At 37.0% G+C, this 25,416-nt stretch overlaps 2 protein-coding genes across 5 annotated transcripts; both read left to right on the top strand.

The window, feature by feature from the left end:
- Positions 1-2,040: 2,040 nt before the first annotated feature.
- paqr5a (progestin and adipoQ receptor family member Va) lies at positions 2,041-10,364 on the top strand. The gene is made up of 9 exons (XM_053500713.1): positions 2,041-2,168; positions 4,517-4,710; positions 4,860-4,987; positions 8,383-8,585; positions 8,699-8,825; positions 9,093-9,137; positions 9,224-9,314; positions 9,434-9,578; positions 9,731-10,364. The coding sequence occupies exons 2-9, from the start codon at positions 4,657-4,659 to the stop codon at positions 10,021-10,023; spliced, it is 1,086 nt and encodes a 361-aa protein (XP_053356688.1). The 5' UTR covers positions 2,041-2,168; positions 4,517-4,656; the 3' UTR covers positions 10,024-10,364.
- A 2,040-nt stretch (positions 10,365-12,404) lies between these two features.
- Positions 12,405-23,098, top strand: kif23 (kinesin family member 23). Of its 4 annotated transcripts, XM_053500709.1 has the most exons (24): positions 12,405-12,500; positions 13,163-13,229; positions 13,361-13,489; positions 16,701-16,806; positions 16,922-17,058; positions 17,141-17,253; positions 17,334-17,504; positions 17,754-17,798; positions 18,088-18,200; positions 18,293-18,414; positions 18,514-18,616; positions 18,703-18,782; positions 18,865-18,984; positions 19,063-19,222; positions 19,308-19,469; positions 19,546-19,712; positions 19,804-19,977; positions 20,484-20,672; positions 20,886-21,152; positions 21,601-21,834; positions 21,908-21,996; positions 22,094-22,166; positions 22,358-22,428; positions 22,534-23,098. In XM_053500709.1, exons 1-24 carry the CDS (start codon positions 12,487-12,489, stop codon positions 22,547-22,549), a joined length of 2,922 nt encoding a protein of 973 aa, XP_053356684.1. In that variant the 5' UTR covers positions 12,405-12,486; the 3' UTR covers positions 22,550-23,098. The 4 variants fall into 4 exon arrangements, with proteins under 4 accessions (XP_053356684.1, XP_053356685.1, XP_053356686.1 ...); XM_053500710.1 differs by lacking the exon at positions 17,754-17,798; XM_053500711.1 differs by lacking the exon at positions 20,886-21,152.
- Positions 23,099-25,416: the final 2,318 nt, after the last annotated feature.

Raw genomic sequence — 25,416 nt, 5'->3', positions numbered from 1 at the left:
AGTATTCCCAAGCGTTAAATAAAGCCCCTGGTGCTGAACGCTTCTCAGCTTATTTTCTCTCTGGTGCAGGTCATCTTAGAGCAAATTTAAAGCACTTTGCAGCACATTACCAAACATACACCATCGTACAGCAGCATGCACTAGCATACACACCACCGTACACACATTTCTCTGGATGTGGACCAAGTGTTAAAATGCACATATCACATAAGATAGTTTTGCCCCTTTGCTAAAAAAATGCTTCTTGATTTTTACTATTTTCCACATTCTAGAACAATATGGAAAAAGTCCAAACTAAGAAAAGGCAGGTAGTAAACAACAAAGAGTTTAAAAATTAAATATAGTGAAACCTTGGATTGTGAGTAACACGGTTTGTGAGTGTTCCGCAAGACAAGCAAAGAATTTTAATAAATTTTGACTTTAAAAACAAGCAAGTCTTGGTTTAAGAGTACAGAGTATCACGCATGTGCTTCTTGTTTTTATGCAGAGCGTCATATGATCACAACTAAGCCAATGGTTTTTCTTTCTCTTGCGCTGCGGAACTGTGGGTAATCGTCTCCCCTGCTGGGTCTTAGTGCACGTCTTTTACTGGTATAATCAACATCCGTGCACGCGTGTACTGTTTACTATAACACTGTGGCCACGTATGTGTGTAAAACATATATTTTTTTGTGTTTGTAAGTGTGTGTGTACAGCGTGCGTGTACTGTTTCTTATAACACACGTGTGCGCGTGTGTAAAGCAGAAAAGCAAAAGAAAGTCTCATTAGAGAGGTTAAAAATCCCTTTTCTCCCTCTCTGTCGTTATGTGTGTGTGCTTGCATAATTTGACACCATGCCCCTTTACACACACACTTTTGCTTTTACTTTTTTTAAAGGTAAAGTACAGGTTAATTTTTTATTTTTACTATATATTTTGTAATAATTATTTTTATGTATTTATTTTTTTGGGCTGTGGAACGTATAATTTGAGTTTCCATTATTTCTTATGGGAAAATTTTACGAGTGTTTTGTAATATGAGCTGCTTCCGAATGAATTATGCTTGTAATCCAAGGTTCCACTGTACTTAATATTTAAGATTTTTCAAAGTTGCCACTGTTTACCTTGATGACAGCTTTGCACAGTATTAGACACCAACAGGTGCCTGACAGATACGGGAACTCCTTTAAGGCTGTTGGAAAATCTTTCCAGGTACGTAGCAAAAGGCAGCTACTATGAATAATCTAAGATATAATCCTTAATTGTTTTGTTTACACCTTATTTTGTTACCACATAGTTCCCTGGGGTATTTGATAATCCTGACACTGCCACAGAATCAGTGTTGTTCTATAGTTGTTGTTGGTCTTTCAGCTGCTCCCAGCAATGGATTGCCACAGCAAACTATCCGCTCCACACATATAAGCTTTTTTTTTTTTTTTTTACACCAGATGCCCATCCTGATGCAACCCTCTCATTTTATCCGGGCCTTGCACTGCATCCAGTGGCTGGGAATTAACTCCTGGGCCTTTCGCATAGCAGGCGAAACACTTAACACTGAGCCACCAGTACCCTGTGTTGTTCTATAGTATATGTAGAAAACATATAAATTAAGAAAAACACTGAATAAGTAGACCTGTGTTTGTCCAAACTTTTGACTAGTACTTCTTATCTAATCAGCAATATAACAAAATCACTGAAGAATTAGCTTTTTGGATCATACCAACTGATGTGTTAATATTGTATGATCAATAATCTTTAAAATGATCGTAATTATCACAGATCTGTACATGCCACAGGTTGCTCTTTGAGTGACCAGACAGAGTGTGTGTGTGTGTGTGTGAGAGAGAGAGAGAGAAAGAGAGAGTTTGTGTCTGTGTGTGTGTGAGAGAGAGTGTGTGAGACAGAGAGAGAGAGAGAGAGAGAGAGAGTGTGTGTGTGTGCGCGCGTGTGAGAGAGAAGAGAGAGAGAGGGGAGGCGTGCACGCGAGCTTAGAAACGGCGTCGCGCGGAGAAACTCCTCAGCCAATCAGATTGAGCCTGGGATCCACAACTGACAACGACAACAAAGAAAGGCATGTTTTCCCTTTAATGCAACTCGCTTCAGTCCACTGGCAGGGCGAGAGATGAGAGAACCGCTCCTCATTTAACACTACACGGGGTCACGGGCGGCATTATTCCTCAGCTTTACACTGTAAGTTTACATCTTGATGTTTGTCCAAAAAAGTATTTTTTTTATTGTTGAAGTTGAACGCTGTGCTTTTGTTAACTTTACATGGCGTTTAATGGCGTCAGTGAGTTGAGATAAAGCTGTGGACAAAGTGAGCATTTCTAGCAAACCGTCCGCATAAAACACGCTGAGATTGTGGTGATGAAGAGGCCTACTTCCCCATGTGTTTCTGTACTTTTCACTTTTTCAAAACTCTTCATGCAGTCTACATGACTAACATGCATCTTAGACCAAAAGTTAATCTCACCTTCCAAACTTACTCAGTCCAACAAAACCCTTTATACATGTCCCCAAATAAGCTTCTTCACCATAACACTAGCAACACTGAGCCCTCACTAAGAAGGCATGCACTTTCACTCATAACTCACTGACTTTAAAAATAATATATTTACATCAAGGAGATTGTGGGAAAACAGCTGTGTTTGAGTTTTTTTTTTTTTTTTTTTGACTTTATTGATGTAATGTAATAAATATAATAAATGTAATTATAACTGGGGCAGTTAAAGTGTTTGTTTTGCTGAATAATGAACCCATTATATGGCCAATAGTGTATGAATAGTTGACTGTTAAAGATCCTTTTTCAAAACCATGGCCATAGATATATGTATGTATCTGTTCCCCCTCACCTGCTGTAACAGACTCCAGTCTTTTAGGTTTTCTACATAATTTTGAACTGTGACAGTATATTTCTTTTGACAATTCAAAAAGACATAGAAATTAGTGTTTTAGGTTAAAAACGTAGTAAAACACTTACACTTTCACCACACAAACATGCAAGAAGCAAATTGCCACTTATGGTTTGACCGTTATCTAATTTACACCAGCCAGCCCTGTTGTATGATCATGTTTAAAACACAACTGAAACTACAGTGCATTTTTTTTTTTTGTGATTTAATATAAAAAAAACTTATAATCTAGAATAATTACATATAATATAAATATTTCAGGTCTTCTTTGTTTTTATTTCAATGATTACAGCCAACAACTCATGAAAATATTTAAATATTTAATTTGGAGTTTAAGTAAATTATTATTTATACAGTATACATACCATCATCTTTTAGTGTAGCTCAGTATGGGGAAGAGGTGAATCCAATCAATCCTGTAAATCAAGAGCCACCATCCACAGAGCTCTTTAGGAAATGGCTTACAGCTGTACCATTCCTCACATCAAGCCACTATTGGAATAAGAAGCCTTTAAAAGACCTCTACCTGGGCTAAGGAAGAAAAGGAACTAGACTATTGCTCAGTGGTTCAAAGTCGTCTTGTAAGATGAAAGAAAACTTTGCATTTAATCAAGGTCCCAGAGTCTATAGGAAGCGTGTATGCTACTTGCTACTCCCAGTATGGAGTAGAAGGATAACTTGTGATTAGTTCTGAGCAGCCTAAGCTCGGTGATAAACATGGGAAGTGAAGAATAGCACTGTTTGGACTGATCCCTTTTAAGAGCTGCTATTGCACAAGTTGTGTTAATGCTAAATTAAATAGAAATTTGTCTCAGTATGGAGCAGCGCAGTTACAGACTAGTCAGGGTACTAATGCTGACCCTGTCCACTGCCAAAACCACACCAACAGTGAGCTTGTCATACTCCGACCTGGCCCGTGCAGGACTGGAAAGAAGGAAACCTGGTCTGATTAGTCATGCTAATCTTTACATCATGTTGAAGGGCCAGGTGCCTGGGCAAGGAAGGCCCCAGGATGCACTATGGGAAGACGGTAAGCCAGCAGGGGCAGGGTGAGCTTCTCAGCAATGTTCTGGGAAAAATTATTTAGAAATAATTTCAGGTGGATATAATGTTCTGGCTGATCGATCTATACTGTACAGTACATGCAGAGGCATGTGTTTATTTTATTTATATATATATTACACTTATTCAGCTATTTTGGGCCTTCATCTGGATAAGCATTCTTAAAAAGGATCATTAGAATTATACTTATATAAACAACATTATAAAATTAATTTTACGAATATTTTTTCAGAAACTGTATCTAAACTTGGTTCATGTAAAAATTCACATTTGTTCTGCCTGTGCCATATCAGATCTGCCAAACATATTTGCTTTAAATACAAGGCACAGGTAGTGAGCTTTGGTTTAATATTAACATCCACATTGATTTCCACATTGAAGGTGTGTCCACAATAGTAAATCTTTCAGCTCTCTGCACCATAAAGCAAGTTTTCTTTTTTTCTTTCTTTCATTTTTCATTTTTTTTTTTTGTTGTTGAGGGGTCAGTTCATGTACATTTAGACTGTATTTCTCCTCTTGGTCTCTTTATCTGGAATTATCTCATTTTGTGCCCTGTCCCACCAGGTTTATATGTTCAGGGGGATGAGAACACTGGGTGATCCAGGAAAAGGGTGGAGCAAGTAAAAAGGACACTACAAACGTATTTTATGCCAGATTCTTTCACCTTTTAGTATTTGTCTTGACTGCTAGTGGATTAAGGGATCATGTTGAGCCTCATCAAACTACCTCAAGTTTTAAGCATCAACCAAGTTCCAAAAGTAAGTACTGCTGATTTATTTTATGAATCTTTTAGTTAGTTTCTCGAGAGGTTAAGGCAGCTAAAATATATTAACTGTAGGTAAAGTCAGTTAAACCTGACCCCCCTATTTCTCATCAATTGTTTTAGAATTAAATTTTTTCATTACAGGTGTTCCATGAGCATGGCATCATATCTGGGTATCGATATCCATACAGTTCAGCTAAAGACTGTGTTCTTAGCATTTTCCAGCTAACTAATGAAACCCTCAACATTTGGACCCACTTTCTTCCTACATGGTATGACCATAGTACATTTTATTTCAGGAATAAAACATGACAGGGGTTTAAGGCAGTGTGATGATTACTGAAGTGTTTTATTTCTCTTTTACTTTATACAATGTGAGCTTGCTAGTATTTTTTATTTATTATGTACCATATGTGATTTTAAATCGGTTAATTACTTACCTCGTATTCTTATGTTTGTATTTAATATTGTGAAACATCACCAAAACAATGTGGAGACCCCCTCCAAAAATGCTAAAAAAATTTCCTCTGACACAAAACTTCACCATGTCAACAATGACATGCAGTTGTAATTGTCTCAATTAACCATGTATGTGGTCCCATGTCCATATACACCGATCAGCCAAAACATTATCCCCACTAAAAATGAATATGAACAATAACTAACTATACTGTACATGTACATCAGTAAACTGGTGACAGGATTATGGGCACCCAAGATTTACCCATGCCCAAGGGCAACCCGTCCATTCTGATCTCACAAAATGGGTTGAAGCAGCAAAAATTGCTGGAAAAAGACCAGAACGCTTAGTTTAGCGCAGCCCACAGAATATGGAGATTAGTAGGCAAAGAGCAGAAACCTGCTGTCCCATTAGTCTCACCATGTCCCAATCTGACCAAGTACATGGGATACTCCAGACAAACAAGTCCCATTCACTGATGCCCCACTCTGCCAGCAGATACTTTGGGTGCTGTGTGTTGCAATGTCCCAGTGCCAGACACCATAGCACTCCCCCAGAAGCCCTAGGGTTTCCGCACCAAGGGACCAAAAGATGGGACTTTGGTGCAGTGGAAAAAGAGTTCAGATTGACCTTATTCTAGAGCGATGGGAGCAAACAAAATGTAACTTTTAATAATCGCCTGTACATAGCCATAGGAAGTGCTGGAAAAGCACCGAGTGTAACATCACTTGACTGCTGCTTAATTAGAAGATCAGGTTGATCTGGTCCAAGCTCTTTAACTTTTTCCTTTTTTTGTCTGATCGCCTTATGAAGGGGTATTTTAGCAAAAAAATTACAGAATTTTCTCCCATATTTATCTGGCTTAGCACGTTAATCACTATTCAATATATTAACTAACAATCTGCTGACCGTTAATAAGACTCGTTGAGAATGGTCCAATTACATTAGTTCAAATATTTTAAAACACTTTTGATTCGCTAAGAACAAAAGTGGGAGGGTTCAGGGCGTACAGTGCTGCGCCCCAAGGATGATTTGAAAAAATCCAATTAGAGTTCAGCCCCAAATGACATGCTTTTCAAAAATTTACGTGCTTACATAGACACTTGTTTGTCCGGCGCCCTGCGTACACGAACACAAATAAAATATATTTTATTATGAGGAATGTTTTAGACAGGATAATGAATATTAGTCAAATACGGTAATATTTAATTACATACATTGTTTTCCATCATTATTTATGAATATGCAGCCTGTCCCAGGAATGCTGGGTTTATTATGGGGGTTGTGCTCACTCTTTCTCTCTCTCTCTCTCACACACACACACACGCACACGCATTGATCACATTTGGGCTTTTACAAATTGGAGCCAGTCCTCTTAAGTGCATGTTTTGTGAGGTCGTAGGATCATCATATTTAGACTCTGTTGTTCTTTCATTACATGATTCAGCCAATTCGTATCTAATCGTCTTCTCAGCACTTGGTGTTCATATGCTTTCTGTGGCCTATGGAGCTGTGTTCCTCAAGGACAAGATTTGCACACAAAGCTATGCCTTCTGATAAGGAACAGGAGGCATACAAAATGCTTTGTTTTGTACTTAATGGTATCTCTGAATTTGGTTTCATGATAGATGATAAACATAGGGTCTCATGCAGCAACGTTCTCTTTAATTTCCCTTAATTTTTTTTCTTAAAAGAAAAAAATAAGAGAAATCGATGCCAGATGCACCAAACATTCTTAACTATCTAGATCTTCTCTTACACAGTTAAGCTGAATGATGACTCCCATTGGAGGCGTGTAACATTTAGAATAGGATGGCCAAGGCAGTTAGCATAGGTAAAGATTCCTAAAACTCTAGGGCACTAGAGTATATTACATAATAAATAATAATAATCAGGCACTGGAATTGTAAGGATACCACCCTAAAAAGGTAGTAAGAAGAAGAACTACGTTTTTAGCAGTAGTGAAATAGAAGTTCTTTGATAAATACCTAAAGTAAGCATAGCAATGCCAAGCAATTGATTTTATAGTTTCAATTGGGATCAGTGAATCAAATAATTAAAATATCCAATCATTATAATTTCTTTAAAAACATAATTTTGATTACATGATACATTTTAAATGTTTTTAAATTTTAAAACTGTTATTGGACAAACAATGCAGGAAAAAAAAATACTTTTTTATCATCTTGGTAAGAGATTACATTAATTTTTAATAAATTAAATTTGTTTGCATATTGCTTCTTGCATGAGGCCCATTGTGATTTTGTCTCTTGTCTCACACCATCAGCTTTATTGTTATGAACACAAAGTTAGAATGATAGGTATTTTTATCTTTCATTCATCATGATTACATTAATATTGTATATATTTCATTGTCATCAATTGGATATGATGTACTCAAATTCGTATTATGCAACAGTTAGTTCCGACCTAACAATCTGATTGGACGAGAGGCCTTTAATGAATGTTGATAATGGATGGTAACAGCAATGCGACATTTAGTTATATTTACCAGGTGTTTTATAGTCATTAATACACGCTAACTGTCGGTTGCAGCACAAGTGAGGAGATAGAGCAGCCACATGTCAAAACCCACATTCAAAACCAGTTACAGAAACACTTACCCTGTGCAAAAAAAAAAAAACATCTAATAATTTTATGGCATAATAAACATTTTGTCTACTTTAATTGCTTCTAACTCATTCGGAATCTCCTCTGTGTTGTTGTATTTACACCATAAGCAAGCTACAAGATAACTAGCTTCTAACACAAGGCTGAATTCCAAGTCCTACTGTAACCCCTGATCAAGGTCACTAGCTTTCCATTTACTGCTATTTGGGATTTAACCATGGAACCTATAAGTTAATTCATTCTTCTTATCTTTCGACTACATGGTACTGGTAAGAATTTAAAACTACTTGCACCCCTGTAAATTACACTAACTGTCGGTCGCCAGCTCTGCCAGTTGGGTGTGTTAGTTCTGCCAGCCACAGAAGAATATGTGCTATTGGAACAAAATACCTACTTAAAAGAGGAACAAATCACAACAGCACTGCCTTAATTATATTGATTGTACAAATTATTGAGTAAAGTTTAATGGAATCAATTAATTAATTGATTGCTGATTTAATAATATTTCGCTAAATATAGATCATGAAAAAATAATAGTAGTATGTGCAAGTATAAATCTTACATTTTCTTTGCTAGGTTTTTCTTGTGGAAGCTCCTTATAGTGCTATCAGAGGAAGACTGGCAGGACTCCTACTGTTGGCCTCTTCTGGTCTTCCTGTTGTCCTGCTGCTTGTACCCACTGGCTTCCAGCTGTGCACATACCTTCAGTACTATGTCTGAACGTGCCAGGCACATCTGCTTTTTCTTCGACTACGGAGCTCTAAGCTTCTACAGTTTAGGTCAGGTTGGAATCCATCATGTGTAGGATATTGATTTGTAAAAAAAATAAATAATTATGGAATGTGTAAAATAATGAGATTAAGGTTTTTATTTAATGTGTGCACATCAACAGGTTCTGCCATCACATACTCCTCCTATGTTTTTCCTGAGAAATGGGTGAACAGCGTTTTCCATAAATATTATATTCCCATTGCCATGCTCAACTCTGTCCTCTCCACTGGACTGGCCTGTTACTCAAGGTGACATTTGATGATTCATAATGATTAAAAAGCATTCATAAAAAATTAAAAATAAAATACTGGCAAATTTAAATCGGTTTTATGCAGTTGAGTGCAGTTTTGGAGAGCCATTTTGCATGTGCATTATCTTCTATAAATCAGTGGTTATTTTATTCTCATTAGTGTTCATGTCCCCTCTTCTCAGACTAATAGCTGAAAACTGTATTGTCATGAAATTACATAAGCACTTTGATATTAGCACTCCATTTTATATTCTCTATCTTTTAGACTTGGATTACCTTTCATTGATTACAACCATCATATAAGTAAAAGGTAAATTCATTAAATGGTTTCCTAATCGAATATTTGAAATTCTGTAAAGATTTTATATAATATTTCATTTTAATATATTTTTTTAGGTCTGTTGAGAATGCGAACCTAGGGAAAATTCTGCGGATTATGTCTTTTGCCTTTCCGTATCTCTTTGACAATATACCTTTGGTCTATAGGGTGAGTAATTGCCAGGCATCATTAGACAATTTGTCAGCATTCTATTAGATAACTATTGCAGTTGTCGGGTTTAATGTTCCTTACAGTTGAAACTTTGAGTGGCTTGTCTTCCCTTGCAGATTTTTGTGTGTGTTGGAGAGAATTGCACAGTCAACGAAGCCACTACTGTTCACTACCAGCACACGGCACTGGCACTGCTTACAGGATTCCTCTTTGCCTCACACTTGCCTGAACGCCTGGCTCCTGGAAGTTTTGACTATATAGGTGATTTTTAACATTCTGTGAAACAAACATTTGTATATAAACAGAAATCATGCCCTCACATAGCATTCTACTGTGAACACCTATATACCCACACATTCATGCAGTTATATAATAAGTGATAATGTGTTTTTTGTTTTGTTTTTTAACCACAGGACACAGTCATCAGCTCTTTCATGTGTTCGCAATCACTGGCACGTATTTCCAGCTCTCTGCAGTTGAGCTGGACATGACCTTCCGGAAGCAATGGCTTCTGACTCATTCACAACCCATTACCTTCAACAACACACTGGGTGCAGCATTGCTTTGTGCAGTTTTCAGTCTATGTATAATCTATGTCTTCAGTAAGGCACTTTTCTGCACAAGGATTTGGAAAGACAAAGATTTAAAAACATCACATTTCGCTGCAGTTCCTGACTCACAGCATGCGAAAGCTTGTTTATTTTAAGACAGGAATTTTTTCTACGTACTGTATGTTCTAAACAAGACTGTCTTATCTCTGTTTGTTAGTTATTCTAAATCTCCTGCTAGAGATATGTTAATCAGAAAAAAAAGGTTTTAAAATAACCTTAACATTTTTTTAAGGTTAACTGTAAGTGACCTTAAAATTAAAATGAGCGGTGCCTTTTACAGGGTCATGTTTACAGTTAAGACACTCAGTATGCAATGATTATTCTTCATTCAATTTACACACCTGGATTTCAAGACATCTACTGACTTTGTGTTTATATAAAGTTTTGTTACTTGTTCAAATTATATTTATTTTATTTATTAATAAAATGTTTTAACTTAAAAACATTTGGTTTTGCTTTAAATTATTTAAAAAAAAAACATTAAAAATATTAAGATATAAATTTAGAAGTAATATTAGAAAGAATGTTTAAAACAAGACAATGTTGTGAATTTTCCATTGAACGGTTTCCCTGCCAAATTAATAAATAATAGAGAGGGAAAATTCGATTTGGTGATTGGTGTGGCAATTCATGTGTTTTATCACACTGAGTACAAAAATGTATTTAAATTTTTAGAACTTTTGTAATTGTTTAATTAATTAATACATGTATTAATACAATAATGTTAACATTTGAATGGTAATATGCTGTGGTTCCTTTATAATCATACAGAGCAAATTATTTTCTAAGTTTCTTTAGAATTGTAGGGGAGGGAATATACAAAATCGCAATAGAAATCGAATCGGCACATAGGTAAGATAAAATATACCTTTATTCACCCCACAGTGGGAAAATTTCTGCATTACAGAAGCAAATAACTATCAAAAACAAATATTTATACATAGTACAGTGCATAAATACATAAGATACAAAATACATTAGCTAAAAACTACAATAGTTATACTTTAAAATTGCACTAGGTAATGTAATATTGCGCAGTTTAAAAAGGTGCTATTGCACAAAAATGTAAGATATTGTAACTATATTGTGAGAGTGTGGCTATATTTAAGATATTTTAACTACATTATAAAATTGTAATTATTGTAACAACAGAATATTGCAACAACAGTAATGCCAGAGTGTGTTACGGTGGGTGGCTCACTGGGAGCAGCTTTGATTGTATAGTCTAATAGCAGCAGGGAAAAAAGACCTTCAATATCGCTCCTGATGTAACAGTCTGTCACTGAAGGAGCTGCTCAGAAACTCTTGCAACATCCGAGCTGGCCTTCTTTATCAGCTTGTCCTGTCTCTTCCAGTCTGCAGTAGATATGCTGCTGCACCAGCAAAACACTCCATAGAAGCTGACTGAGGCCACCACAGAGTCAAAAAAGGTGTTCAGTAGTGCTCCCTGCTCTCCAAAAGACTTTGGTTTCCTTAGCTGTCCTTTTTTATAAATTGCCTCTGTGTTGTCTGACCAGTCCAGTTTGCTGTTGTCTTTATAAGAGTACACTCTCTCAATGTTCTTTCCATAAATGTTCACTGGTTTGTATCGTGATAATCATAGTTCTCAGTCATGATTTTCAGACTTTTGATTTGGTGATGTGTGATGTATCAAATTGGTGCATTTAAGGTTGGTATTGCAGATCCTCTATAATCTTACATGTAGTGCACTCCCTACCTGTAAGATCAAAGATTATTATTATAATATTATTATAATATTCTCTTAGGCATGTTATATTACATAGAATCAGGATATTTATAAAATCATGATACCTACAAAATCGCAGTACAAATCTAATCTGCACCTGGGTATTATGACATCGTATCTGACTTTCAGACTTCTTGCTTTATAAGATCAAATGTCAGACTTAAAAATTTGACAGTTGTATAGTTTGTTTAAATATTAGCTAGTGATTCAAATTTTTAGTTAAATAATACATTAAACTTCCTGGAGCCTCAAAATAACATGAGGTTGTAGGAAATAAAAAGGATTTTTGAAGGATCATATAAATGATTGTTACAGTCCCCTTCAAAGATATTGGACGCGCGAGCCCAGTTGTCTTGTTTTTGTTGTCCACTGAAAGGGTTTTAAATAAAAAAATGAATATGAGACTTCTTTCGTAGAGCTTTTATTTTCCTAACTTCCTATCTAGATATATTAAGATATATTAAGAATACTATGATTACGGCACCTGTCTTTGACAGAAACCCCGAACAGAAAATATACTTCTGCTGTGTGTGTTTTTTTGTAACAGTTTAATGTTCTGAGTGGAAATGAAATCGTTAATAATCAGTAGAGTAGCCGGATGTGACCATGGCTCTATGCAGCGGTAAACGGACATGACGTAACGGATGGGCGGAGCGCATTGTAGACTCGGACGTTTTTCCTGCGCTCTGATTGGTCCGATTTAAAAAATATGTTTGCTGTGAGCGGAGGGAACGAATTTCGAATTTCTCAGCGCTGGGAGACTCGCACAGAGAGATTACAGAGCTGGTGATTTGAACAAAAAGAAAGAAAAATGATACGGCCTACGTGAGTATTCCGCTATATTTCTGTGGATTATTTTTCTAAGAGACACATCCGTAAATAATTGGTTGTGTTGTCTAACTTTTTGTCTCGTTCTCTGGTAATGAACGTTTGCGAAAGCAGTTAGGGGTCTTACCTAGCTAATAGCCATCTTAGCGACCGCAAGAAGTGTCCAGGCTCGTGACTTGGGAATATCTATGATTTAAGGTAGCTTTTGCTAATTAATCAGTTTATTTTTAGCTGTTAATTTTACTGTGTGCCTAACTACATTAGATTTAAATCTGGTGTGAGTGTTATGCACACGTTCACTGGTGTTATTGTTTAAAATCAAACATTCAAGCTAATTTATATTTTCCCCATAATTTTATTTTGAGTTCTGCAAAGCTGCTTTGTGGTAATGACCCAAGTTAAAAGCGTTACAAATAAAATTTAAAAGTCTAATCTTATTTCAGTGGTAATTTATTTACCTGTGTAGCCGTACAAGCAGGTTATGTCTGTTGGCTAATGACCTTAAACCCTGCTGCTAGTCGAGGAGCTTGGATCTGACCATCGTAACCTTTAAAGTACTCTAGGATTGACAAGTTATTGTCTTGTAGTTAATATCAGGCGTCAGTGAGTATTATTCTTGTGTAATGTAGTATACATTTCCGCTTCTCTTTCCATTACAGTAAGGGTAAGACCCCGCGCAGGCCTCCTCCTAAAAAACCCACCAACAACCTGAAGGACCCTGTTGGTGTAAGTATAGTGCAGTGCTTCTTATAGTTTATCTCACCATAAACCCAGAGGTTTTTGAAAGACTTTAGTTAATGTTAATTGCTCATCATCGGACTGTTAATATGGACATGCGTGTGTGCGCATGCGTGCAGGTGTACTGTCGCGTGCGTCCACTAGGTGCAGGGGATGAAGAGTGCTGCATTGAGGTGATCAGCAGTACCACCATCCAGCTCCATGCCCCTGATGGCCTCAAAGCCAACAGGAACGGGGAGTTTAAAGAGGTAAGTCAAGGATTAAAAGTTTTCTCATCGTGTTTGACACAACGAAATTCCTTTTGGTTGCTATCCGCAGTCAGCAATTAAAAAATAAATAAATTAGAGTACTTTACTTCTAAAGAGAAATTGTAACTTTTTGAGTTACAAACTAAAATTATATGAATTATTAATTTATATAATGTATATAAATAATTACTACTTTTTTTTTTTTTTTTTTTTAACTAATAACTGTAAAGTACATTAAACACAGGGACAGTAAAAAAAAAAAAAAAAAGCGTTTTCCCCTCGAATTTTTTTCCCAGAAACTGAGGCAAGGATGATGGAGGTTTTGCGCATGTATATCAAACTTTTTGCTTATTTATTTTTCGCACAGCACAAGCCTTTTGGTTGGTAATTTCCACAAGTAAGTGTATTAAAGGTGTATTGATTTTAAGAGGCCAATCATTTTATTCTATACTTGTTTTTTTCAGCAGCTCTTATAATGTTATAATGGTAAGCTAAATGACAATGGCTGACACATTTTTGTTCTAATAACCTGCACAATTAAAATGAGTTTTAAATGACTTTAATATAATATAATATAAACCAAGCAAATTTACCTAGGAAAAAAATGCTTTTGCTGCATATAATTTATTTAGCAACTTATTTTTAAGACAACTATCTAGATTTTATTTTAACATCCTGACAGACTGCTCATCACTAATGTTGCACTTCTCTGTTCAATTGGTTTATACCGCCATAAGAAGCTTTAATTGTCAAGTGAATATTGAATGTCTATCTAACTTTACTGCAGCAAGCTGAAATCTGCAGTTAGCATTAGCTCCAAGGTTGCGAGTTAGCTTGGAAAGATGAAAAACATGTCTGGAATGGGAAATTCCATACTGTAGCTGTATTAAACATTAATTATACAAGCCAGTTCTCTATAACACTGCACTCATTGGTTTTACACGAGCTGTTTTTTTTTGTTGTTGTTGTTGAAAGAATATAAGTCATACCTTGCACCGCTCAGTAATAAGGAGAACAAGCTTGTCAAGGTAGCTTATCAGATCGGTATTGTAGCAAAACCACATTTTCTGCTCTAGAAACTTTTGAAAGACAGCTGTTTTAGCAGCTATAGCTAGCACTTCCATAGAATTGCTGTGGAAGTGCTAGCAATATCTGGCAGCTGTGCTGGCAGTGTTGAGTGATGTCAGGAAGTCCCTCACGCATGTCAAGAGGCAAAATGTCACATGAAGTCCGATCTTCCCATTTTCATTCATATGTATCCGATCTAGGACTACATACAAAATTAACTTGTATACAGTCTGAAAAACTGAAGATTGGTGCATACAGACAGCCCTAAAAATCATAACATTTTAGTCACATTAGGGTAAAAAAAATTGGAATATTACTCTTCAGGCTGGTAATGTAAACTTGGCCCTAGTCTACCACAATTAAACTGGTTGCCACCTTGCGGTATTATTTGGTATTACAGTTTGACCGCAACGTGACACTACCTTTTTGTTTTGCCACCTTGTGGCAGTATTTGGTATTACACTATGGCTACATTAGTCGACCTCCAAATGTTATAGAAAATTGGATGGTATTAAATAAAATGCATTTTGCCTTTCATGTAGGCTTGGCAGCGCAGCTCACCATGCTTGTACTGATATAGGAGAAGCATAAACCCACTGACTGCAACATTGTACATACATGATTAATGTAAAACATATGATACATGCCAATGTCTGGAGTTTGCACAAAATGGTGCAGTGGTACAAAAAAAAAAAATCCAGTTTAATAATAACTTTAAAATGCTACATATCGCTTAACTAGTAATGTTGCAAAATAATTCATATGAAATCAAAGTTGCAAAATGGACCGTGCAATTATCTAATCACAAAAAGCTGCGGTTTATTACAGGTAATAGCTACCTTTTTTTTTTTTTTTTTTTTTTGCTAAATTTATATAGGTAAATGTACGTTTGTGCCATTAATTGGTAGAACTTGAGTTCATATGTTTTAAAACTAAATGATACATTTTAATAGTTACGATAATTTAGATCTATGTCAAAATAATCGTAGTCTGATTTTTACTGAATTTATATTTATAAAATTGTGCATCCCTATTAACTACAATGAATTAAAAAACTGATTACGATTACTATCTGCAGTAGAATATTACAGGGCTTGTCATCCAATTTAGACAAGCCAATCTGCGCAAGGTCATGATATTCAGTATTTTATTTATTTAAATTATACACACAGAGTGAGTAAAAAGGTTTTTACATTTGAAAAACTAAACAGTGTGATATTTACGCTTGAAGTGGTATGTTAGAGCTCTGAGTGATTTAATTTTTGTACAGGGCAGGAAGTTGTTACTTTTTCCTTTTTATTTATTAATTTTAATGCAATCTAGTTAGCTGCCTTGGAGTGCTGTATATGTTGCTATTCACAAAGTGCTCTGTATAGTGCATGTTACATATTTAAAAGACAAATACTAAATATTGATAGAATTGTGGATTGATAATGTTTGTATGTACATCATAACTTGTGTAAAGAAAGGATTTGCTATGCTACATCCCCCCCACCCCCCGCAGATATCCGCACTATAGTCACTTGATGTCACTTCCTCTCCAGGAGTTGAGAAGTCCACTTTTAGTTCATGAAAATTAAGGAGTTAATGTGTAGTTTATTTTCTAGCTTCTCCTGGTAGCAGGCTGGGATTAGGGATGCAGCAATGCAGTCGGTCAATGCATGACAATGCAGTCGTTTGTGACATTCAAGATGCTAGAAAACCATCACTGTGTCAAAGTGACGCATGACTGATTTGTCATGGGACAGGGTCTGATGTGGTAAACCAACAGATCACTTGACGGTTTATAAGAATAATTCAACCTGAGACATTGCATAGTTTAAAGGATTTAGATCCTTTTAAAACTTCGGCTGTAGTTTTGTGATTTTACGCTCTTCACTCATTTCCATAAAACGATGTGTATGGTGCAGCTATAACATTGTCTAACTAATTTATAATGAAATTGTATGCTTGTTTTGAAAATAGCATAGAGATCATGATCTTGCACAGAAAAAGCACTTCGGCCCCCTGGAGTAATTTTTTTTATTTGTATTTTTTTTTTAAATTTTCCGGGATTTTTTTTTTTTTTTTTTTTTCCCCTTCCCTCCTCTCCTGAATATTTCTGTAACGCGTGGTGATTGAAACATTTGTTTTTGCTTTGCAGACTCAGTATTCATTTAAGAAGGTTTTTGGGATTAAAACCACACAGATGGAATTGTTTGAAGATGTCGCAAAACCTCTCGTGGAAGATCTTATTCATGGAAAAAATGGTAACACAAAAATTCCCTTAGCAGTAAATATTAAAAAGGCTTTATTTATTTATTTATTAATTTATTTTAAAATAATGCTAGATGTACCTGTAACCTTTTCCCTTTTCATTCTTAGGTCTCCTGTTCACTTATGGTGTTACTGGAAGTGGAAAAACCTATACGATGACTGGTTCCCCAGGCCAAGGTGGGCTTCTGCCCCGCTCCCTGGACATGATCTTCAACAGCATTGGTCCCTACCAGGCCAAAAGATTTGTATGTGACATTTATTGCTGTTATTTATTGATAGGTTTAACCTCTTATGTGTTTAATTGTTTTTGTTTTTTTTTCCCCCCAGGTCTTTAAACCAGATGATAAAAATGGCATGGAAGTGCAAAATCAGGTGGATGCTCTTTTGGAGCGACAAAAACAAGAAAACCAGCCATCCGTACCAAAGACTCCGTCCTCAAGGTACATAACAGTTCAGCTTAATCTGGTGTGTTGCCTGGATATTTTTGCAAACGTAACGTTTTATCTATTTTGTTTTGCAGGCAAAGGCTTGATCCAGAGTTTGCTGACATGATCAAGCCAGAAGAAGCTTCTAAGGCTGATGGTGTTGATGAGGACAGTAGCTACAGCATCTTTGTCTCCTACATTGAGATTTACAATAACTACATCTATGATCTCCTGGAGGAGGCTCCATTTGACCCAATAAGGCCAAAGTATGTGTAAATGTTTTGGTTACATTACAGTTTGCTTTTTTTGTTGTTTACATGTGCAAAAGCCATTGTGTGAGGAGCACACAATTTGTAATTATCATTTATATTTATGTCAAGTGGAGGTTCTGATGGGTTATAATGGCTGTCCTATTGAGAACTTTGCCCCTGCTTTTCTAAAAATTTCTCTGTGGAAATTTTATCTTAAGTGTTATTCTTTAGCTTGCAGTTTAAATGTTTGTGTTCCTTTGCCAGGTGGAATGGTGCAGGGACACCTCTGCGGCACAACACTGAGTTCATGTACGTGACCAGTGGATAACGCCTGTAGATAGACTGAAGCTTGAGCAAAATGTCCTGTTTTAACTGTGTAGCTGTTGTCTGAGTGTGCAATAGTGTCATCTCAGCATTTTCCCTTTCCTTTGCTTTTGGCTTGTGGAGATTGTCTGCAGCTTTGTTTGTTTGCCATTTGTTTGATGCTTCTGCCATAAGGCTGGCAGTCACCGTTGCAGCATGGCTGGAAAACTATTTTTGTTCTTGTTTGTTTCTAAACAAAAGAATTGTGTTGAGATGATGTGTTTGTTTCATTTAGACCACCACAGTCCAAGATTTTGCGTGAAGATCAAAATCACAATATGTATGTGGCGGGGTGCACCGAGGTTGAAGTGAAATCAACAGAGGAAGCATTTGAAGTTTTTTGGAGGGGTGAGTTTAAATCCATGAAGTTGTCATTCTCATAAGTAATAATTTCATGTACATCATTAATTGTTGTTTTGCTCTTAAATATTAATCACCAGGTCAAAAGAAGCGCAGGATTGCAAACACTCAGTTAAACCGCGAGTCGAGCAGATCACACAGCGTCTTCATCGTTAAACTGGCACAAGCCCCATTGGACGCAGATGGGGACAATGTCCTTCAGGTAAACTTTTGACATGTAACATGATTGGTTGTAAGAAGGGCTCAGGAAAGTGAGGCCCTTTTGCACTTTTGGGTCAACCTTGCTTAAATTTCCTCACAGGATAAGAACCAGGTGAACGTGAGTCAGTTGTGTCTGGTGGATCTGGCTGGCAGTGAACGCACAAGCAGGACCCGTGCAGAGGGCAGCCGTCTTCGGGAAGCAGGTTAGCAGTCTCAGTTTAAACACTGGACCTTTTTTTATTTATTTTTATTCTTTCCACTCGAGAGTTAGAAACTTGTTTCTCTTCAGGCAACATCAATCAGTCTCTGATGACTCTCCGCACATGCATTGAAGTTCTCAGGGAGAATCAGATGTGTGGGACAAACAAGGTTCTTAAATTTTCCTTTCCTTCTTTAATTTATCCCTCATCACATGGTGTTTGAGGTAATGATGTACATCTTTTCATCTCAGATGGTCCCATACAGAGACTCTAAAGTGACCCATCTGTTTAAAAATTATTTTGATGGCGAGGGGAAAGTCCGAATGGTGGTCTGTGTGAACCCAAAGGCAGATGATTATGAAGAAACAATGGTAAGTAAATATTGTTCTTGCATTTTGAATTTTGATGTTCAGTATCATTGTTCTATAACTGCGTTCTGTGTTTGATAGCTGGTGATGCGGTTTGCTGAGATGACTCAAGAGGTGGAGGTCGCCCGGCCTGTTGACAGGCCCATTTGTGGCTTTGCTGCAGGGCGCCGACAGAGGAACCAGGCCTTCAAGGAGGAGCTGTCTCGCCGGCTGGAAGAACGTGGAGGGCCTGTAGATGGCGGTACTGATTATCTTCTTGTACAGAATGGCACCTCTTAACAAGGTAGAAGTTGTTTTGTTTCTAATGCTTGTGATTTTCTGTCCAGAACCATCCTCGGCCCTGAGCCAACTGTTGCAAAACCTGCCTCCTTTGCCTCCCTGTGAAATCTCTGACCCTGCCGATGACCATACACTGCCTAGATTCATTGAAGTCTTGGAGAAACGGCATCGGCTCCGCCAAATAATGACCGAAGAATACAACAAAGCAGGTGTGTTTCTCTCAGCAGTTAAAGGTTGCAGTGTCTGAGAATGCAGTTATTAATATTTTATTTTATTTTTTCTTAGCCAAGATGCTGAAGTCCATGCTTCAAGACCTGGATGGGAACCTCATGTCCAAAGAGAATTTCATCCATGAGCAACGGGGCAAGCTGGGAGAGAAGGACAAGATGATCCAGAACCAGAAAAATGAGATTGATCGCCTGGAAAAGAAATCCAAGATGCTGGAGTACAAGGTACAATTCTGAAGATTCAAATCATCAGCTGAGAGATCATTGTTGGAGTTATGTGGGATGAGAAGACTATTGCTGCTTTCTTTGTGTCCAGATTGATATCCTGCAGAAAACCACAAACATCTATGAGGAGGATAAGCGTACCTTGCAGCATGAGCTGGAGAGCAGAGAGCAGAGGTTGCAGCGGGAGCTCTCAGAAAAGAAGCGAATAGAGGCGCGCATGCAAGGGATGGTCTCGGACGAAAAGCTCAGGTGGCAGAAGGAGTGTGTAAGTATCCTGCCTCTCAATCCTAGGTCTACTTTCCAGGTTTCCAGTCCCCTAGCAAATTATTACTTCTCACAGATATTCTTTTCTTCTTTTACTGGTCCAGACTTTTTGATGTCAGTTTGCAAATTATTTGTTAAAATATGAAGGGTGTTCAAGTGAAGATGGGACTTTTGATTGTGCAAAATAACAGAACTCAGTTATACCTTTTATAGTTTTTACTCTCATAACTGTCTACATGTAATTCATTTCTATACTAAGGGACTTATCCCACCATAAAGTTGATCCCCAGTCCTGATCGACTTGACTGCTCTTCCGATCTATACCCAAATTGTACATTAACTCAAAGCATAAAATCATCTAATAGTGAAATTACTATAGGTTTCAATGATCGATTTCTTCGGTTATGTTTCTGCCCATGCTGTATGTTGCCCTTTCAGGCCTGCAAGTTTCTGAATGGGTTCTGACTTGAAACTGTTTTTTTCTTTTCTTTTTTTCTCTTCTCCCAGGAGAGGCGGGTAAATGCAAAAGAACTGGAAATGCAGAACAAGCTTTGGGTAAAGGACGAAAAGCTAAAGCAGCTCAAAGCTATAGTTACTGAAAGCAATGCAGATACCCGACCAGATAAACCCCAGCGACCTTCCAGAGAAAAGGACAGAGTGCCTGCGAAGAGATCAGCCTCACCCTCCCCAATGCCTGTATGTCTCTTAAAACTTTATTTTTTCTCTTGCATGATACTTGTCTGTATATTTTTACAAAAAAAATCTGTCTGTAATGTTTTAGAATCAGTGATTTTGTTTTCATGTCATTTTTTTTTTTTTTTAAATGTGATTTGCATTTAATCTCCATGCATGTTAAGTGAAATCTGCGTGCAGCCTAACACCACTTCCACTGCTCCCTTTTCCTCTCAGGCTTCTGAATATATCCTTTCTAAAGTTGTCAGGCCAGCCCCCCTTTCCCCCAGCAGTAGCAGTGTGTCTGTGGCCTCCTGCATCTCCGAGTGGGAGCAGAGAACGCCACAGGCCGACAGGCAGGGCAGCCCAACCTCTCCCCGTGGTAGAAGCAGAGTTCAGGGTCTTCCTGGAAACTTTAGCAGAAGGAGGGGCATGTGCTGGGACAGAGACTGTGAGGTGCCAGTTCAGCCAGCAGATGTAGCGGTAGAAGAGAGTGGTTACAGGGTCAGTGATAAATCATGATGTAGTAGTAGTAGTTGTAGGATGAGCTGCTTTGATACTAATGTAGTACATGCCAAACCTTTTTAAATGTGTTGCATGATGGGTGGACTTTTGTAGAGAAGCTTGGAGAATTATGTGCTGCGAATAATAAACTGCTATGTTAAGCGGTATTTTAACCAAATTGATCTAGTTTAAGAGCAGTGTGATCTCTGCAGCACTATGTATCAACATCCCTATGTATTTAATGGCTTGTTAGTTAACAGTTTCAGCTTGTTAGAACAGTAACAGTTCAGTTTCTGTTCTGTTGGACTATTGCTGTTCTGTAATGTTTGCGCTTGTAGCATGTTCAGTCCACCCTTTATTAGCGTTCACTTGCACTAACCTGCTAACAGCTTTAATTATGGAGAAGGTATTTATGCCATATGCTGACTTGTGTGTTCTGGATGTACAGACTGGGCCGGTCGTTCGGCCTCTGCACAGGCGCTCGCACTCAGCTGGTGGTGAGAGATGGGTGGATCACAAACCCACCACCAATGTGGAGTTGGACACGGTAATGCAGCCCATTGTTCCCAACTCGATTAAGGTGAACGCTCCCAGCGAGAAAGCTCTGTCCAAGTGTGACAAGTACATGCTGACGCACCAGGAATTAGCTTCTGATGGCGAGATCCAAACCAAGCTCATTAAGGTGCTTTTGAATGTCTTATCTGGTCAGCTAAACATATGATTGAGGTCCCTGACTAATAAAATTGTTTTTTCAGGGTGAGGTGTTCAAGACTAGAGGTGGAGGACAAGCAGTTACATTCACTGATATTGAAACACTTAAACAAGAAAATGCTGTTGGGCCAAGGTGAATAAAAAAATAATGTGCTGTGCACTTTTTCAAGATATGATGTCATTTATCTCTACTCCATACATTAAGCTATGCCATCACTGTTTTGATACAGCCGTAAAAGAAGATCATCAGAGAAACGCCAGGATGAGCAAAAGGATGGGGACTGGACAGATGTCGAGACCAGGGTAAGGGTTTGATTTAATTTGCCTTGCCTTGAATGCACCTTTTATAATAACTGTTTTACAGTATAATGGCAAAACAATTCGAATACACTGAAGACCTTGACTTCTGCTATATGCATGTATATATTTTATATATTTTTTTTCATGGCAGTGCTGCAGATTGATTTTCTTAAACCTACTTTCTCTGCCTTTAGTGTGCTGTGGCTGTGGAGATGAGGGCTGGTTCAAACCTGGGACCTGGTTATCAACACCATGGATATCCAAAGTAAGTTATTGTCCAAATGTATTTACTATTTACATTTATTCCCACAATTGAACGTAAGTGTTATTGATCATGTAATTGAGCAGAACCTAATATTTTGTCTTGCAGGCGCAGAAAGCCCTAAACCATGCATTGCTATCGCAGTCAAGAGTTCTTCCGTCTTGAAACCTCGTCACTGTGCAATACTTTCTACTATTTAACTTTTTAAAAACACTTTTTATATAAGACACTTTTTATATATAGGCCTGTATATACATTCACCAAAGTGGTTTTGTAATGTAATTACCTTTTCTACATTAGTATTACCATCAACTATTCAGGCCTTATTTAAAACAAGGCTTTGCTGTTGCTTGAGACAAAGGTGTGTGTTTGTGTGCTGTCCCCCCTGCTCACCCTCACGTGTGTAAGCTTTTCCTTATTCCTTTCTCCTCCTTTGAAATAAGCAGATGCTGAAGTAAGCATATGTGCTTTTTAATTAGAACCCCATTAATGAGTGCAATGATTGTAATCATATTCTTAGAAAAGCACTGTTTCTCATGTGTATTATCTACCTTATTATGTATGAACAAATTTGAACATGGTGGCATTCAAAGTACACATGGACTGTTAAGTAGTTTTTGTAACTTTCTTCTTTTGAACATTATTTTCACATAAATTTATACTTGTGTACTTACCTTGGCTTTTATTTATTTATTTTACCAAATGAGCAAAGGAAGACGGGTATGTTGGCCAAAAAATTATGCACAATGTTTATTAAGAGAGTGGTGGAAGTTAAATCCTGCGTATATGACCAAAAGAACATTGAAGCACAGCATGTTAAAGATGGCAATCAAATGTATAAAATTGTAATCAGCACTACTTACTTTCAGACAGATTTAAGAAAATACATGATTAAATAAAAATTAAAACTGGTGGAGCACACTCTAGAGATTGAATTAAGCTAAAACTAGAAAAAAATAACTTAAATTTTTAAATAAATATTTTTTCAGGTTGTTTTGCAAAACAATTTAACATGGTGCAGCCTGGTGGTGAAAAGGATGAAGGGCACATGGGTAATCTACATTCTAGTCGAAATTAAGCAAATAAAGAGCTTTTCCCATCTCCAAAATATTTTGTATCCTTCTGTCTTGACACAGTTGCGTGTGGGTCTACAGATAATTCTCTAGACTTTATGGCTTTTTTCACTTGAGACAGGTGTATGCCCTTACTCATTATGTCCAGGTGACTCCAGTCAAGATGTAGCTGTACCAAAGCTTAACTGCAAGTGTCATAACAAAGGGTCTGAATACATGTGTAAGTGGTATATTCCAGTCTAGTTATCAATAAACTATAAACACCTCTTTTTCATTGTGGAGGTAGGATGAGATGTGTGGGATTTTTTTATGTGAAATATACATTGTGGAAAACTTTTAAAAGGAGCTGAAAACTTTCTATTTGCGCGGTGTGTTTGGGTTCAGACTTAAGTATTTGTCTCTAAGACATTAGGTTAGTTATCTGACTCCAAACTATCATTTTCTGGCTTTCATGCTGTTATAATAGACTAAATAATCAATAGCTCATTTATTACTATGCTTAGCCTTATTTGAGAAAACATCTCTGGCTTTTCTGCTTCTCTCCCATTTACAATGTTCCTAAAAAGAACCAATTTTAAAACCATCTCACTGTTTGTTTTTACTTTCTATCATTTTAATTGGCAGATAAACTAGAACCACTCTTACATGCTCTGCTCACTGAGCCACTGTGTATAAAGTTAAAGCTTGCAGCTCTGGTGACCTCCTGTTTTACAGGACAGCATCAAAGTTATGTCACTTGCAAAAGCTCTGGAGCGGTTACACTGCAGTCTTCTTAACATTATTAACAAAACCCAGTTCTCTTTCTCTCACCTGCACCTGGTGTAAACGTGTCTTGAGACAGTATGTTATGAGCATATATAATATGTTATGAGCAGCAATCTAGTTTAAAGAGTTCGAAACTACTAAACACACTGCCTTTGCTCTGAAGCTATGCCACACTGCATTCTTTTTCTTTTCTCCCTGACACTTGTGTGGTTCATGAGGACTAGGACAAGAATTCACTGTAAGAATGGAACCGTCATTGAGAAACCAATCATACAGAGCTAAAACAAAGACATATTTAAGTGTAATTAAATCAATTAAAATTTCTGTATATTATCTTAAGTCACAGGAGTTAGACGAGGCCTGGTTCCCTTTTTTCGGTTGAAATCTAAAGGGGGTTTACTGTAGTTTGGAATATTAGTTAAATGGTTGAATATGCAAAATAAAAATCAGCTTATTTAAGAGGTTGACTATCTATATAAATAAGTTTTTTTTCCTGTACAGTGGAACCTTGGATTACGAGCATAATTAGTTCGTATTCATATAAGCTTGTCAGAAAGGTTCACAGGGCATCTGATTGTGACTATAGGTGTGCAACAAGGAGCAGGAATCTGCACAAAGATTATTTGGGTTGGAAATAACCATTCGATATGGTGTTTAAGGAAATTACTGGAGCTTTAAATGAAAGCTAGAAAAAAAGTAGATTTTTTTTTGCAATATTTTTACAACCCACATGAACATGCTTTACTACTTTGTAAAGATACTGAAATTTAATATTTCATCTCCATAAACTCTCGCCTGTTTATTTTTTGGGGCTGTGAAATGACTAATTTGAGTTTCCAGGATTTCTTATGAAAAAAATTGCTTTGATTTGGAATACAAACTAATTATGCTCGTAATCCAAGGTTCCACCGTAAAGAAAAACCTTCTGTTTTATTTATATAGATAGCCAACCTCTTAAAGGAGCTGATTTTTATTTTGTTTTATTTTGCTATTTTATTTTAATTCATTAGATTTATATTCAACCATTTGTGATGTCAAAGTCAGGTAGTCTCCTTACCTTACCATTAACTTTTAAGGAGTTTGGATTGAGGACAGTTTAGGTCTCCTAAAGTGTGTCTGTTAATGCTCTATTAAAAAAAAAACATTTCCATCT

This window comes from Clarias gariepinus, chromosome 7, assembly GCF_024256425.1.
Source record: "Clarias gariepinus isolate MV-2021 ecotype Netherlands chromosome 7, CGAR_prim_01v2, whole genome shotgun sequence".
Lineage (NCBI taxonomy): Eukaryota > Metazoa > Chordata > Actinopteri > Siluriformes > Clariidae > Clarias > Clarias gariepinus.
This window is presented reverse-complemented; position numbering and strand designations above follow the sequence as displayed.

Bases quoted from the DNA above. Each gene is read 5' to 3' on its own strand.
- paqr5a (XM_053500713.1), top strand. From the start codon at position 4,657: ATGTTGAGCCTCATCAAACTACCTCAAGTTTTAAGCATCAACCAAGTT. The intron at 4,988-8,382 runs GTATGACCATAG...TTTCTTTGCTAG, and splicing joins ACCCACTTTCTTCCTACATG to GTTTTTCTTGTGGAAGCTCC. The intron at 9,579-9,730 runs GTGATTTTTAAC...TTTTAACCACAG, and splicing joins TGGAAGTTTTGACTATATAG to GACACAGTCATCAGCTCTTT.
- kif23 (XM_053500709.1), top strand. The intron at 18,617-18,702 runs GTTAGCAGTCTC...GTTTCTCTTCAG, and splicing joins CAGCCGTCTTCGGGAAGCAG to GCAACATCAATCAGTCTCTG. The intron at 19,713-19,803 runs GTACAATTCTGA...CTTTGTGTCCAG, and splicing joins CCAAGATGCTGGAGTACAAG to ATTGATATCCTGCAGAAAAC.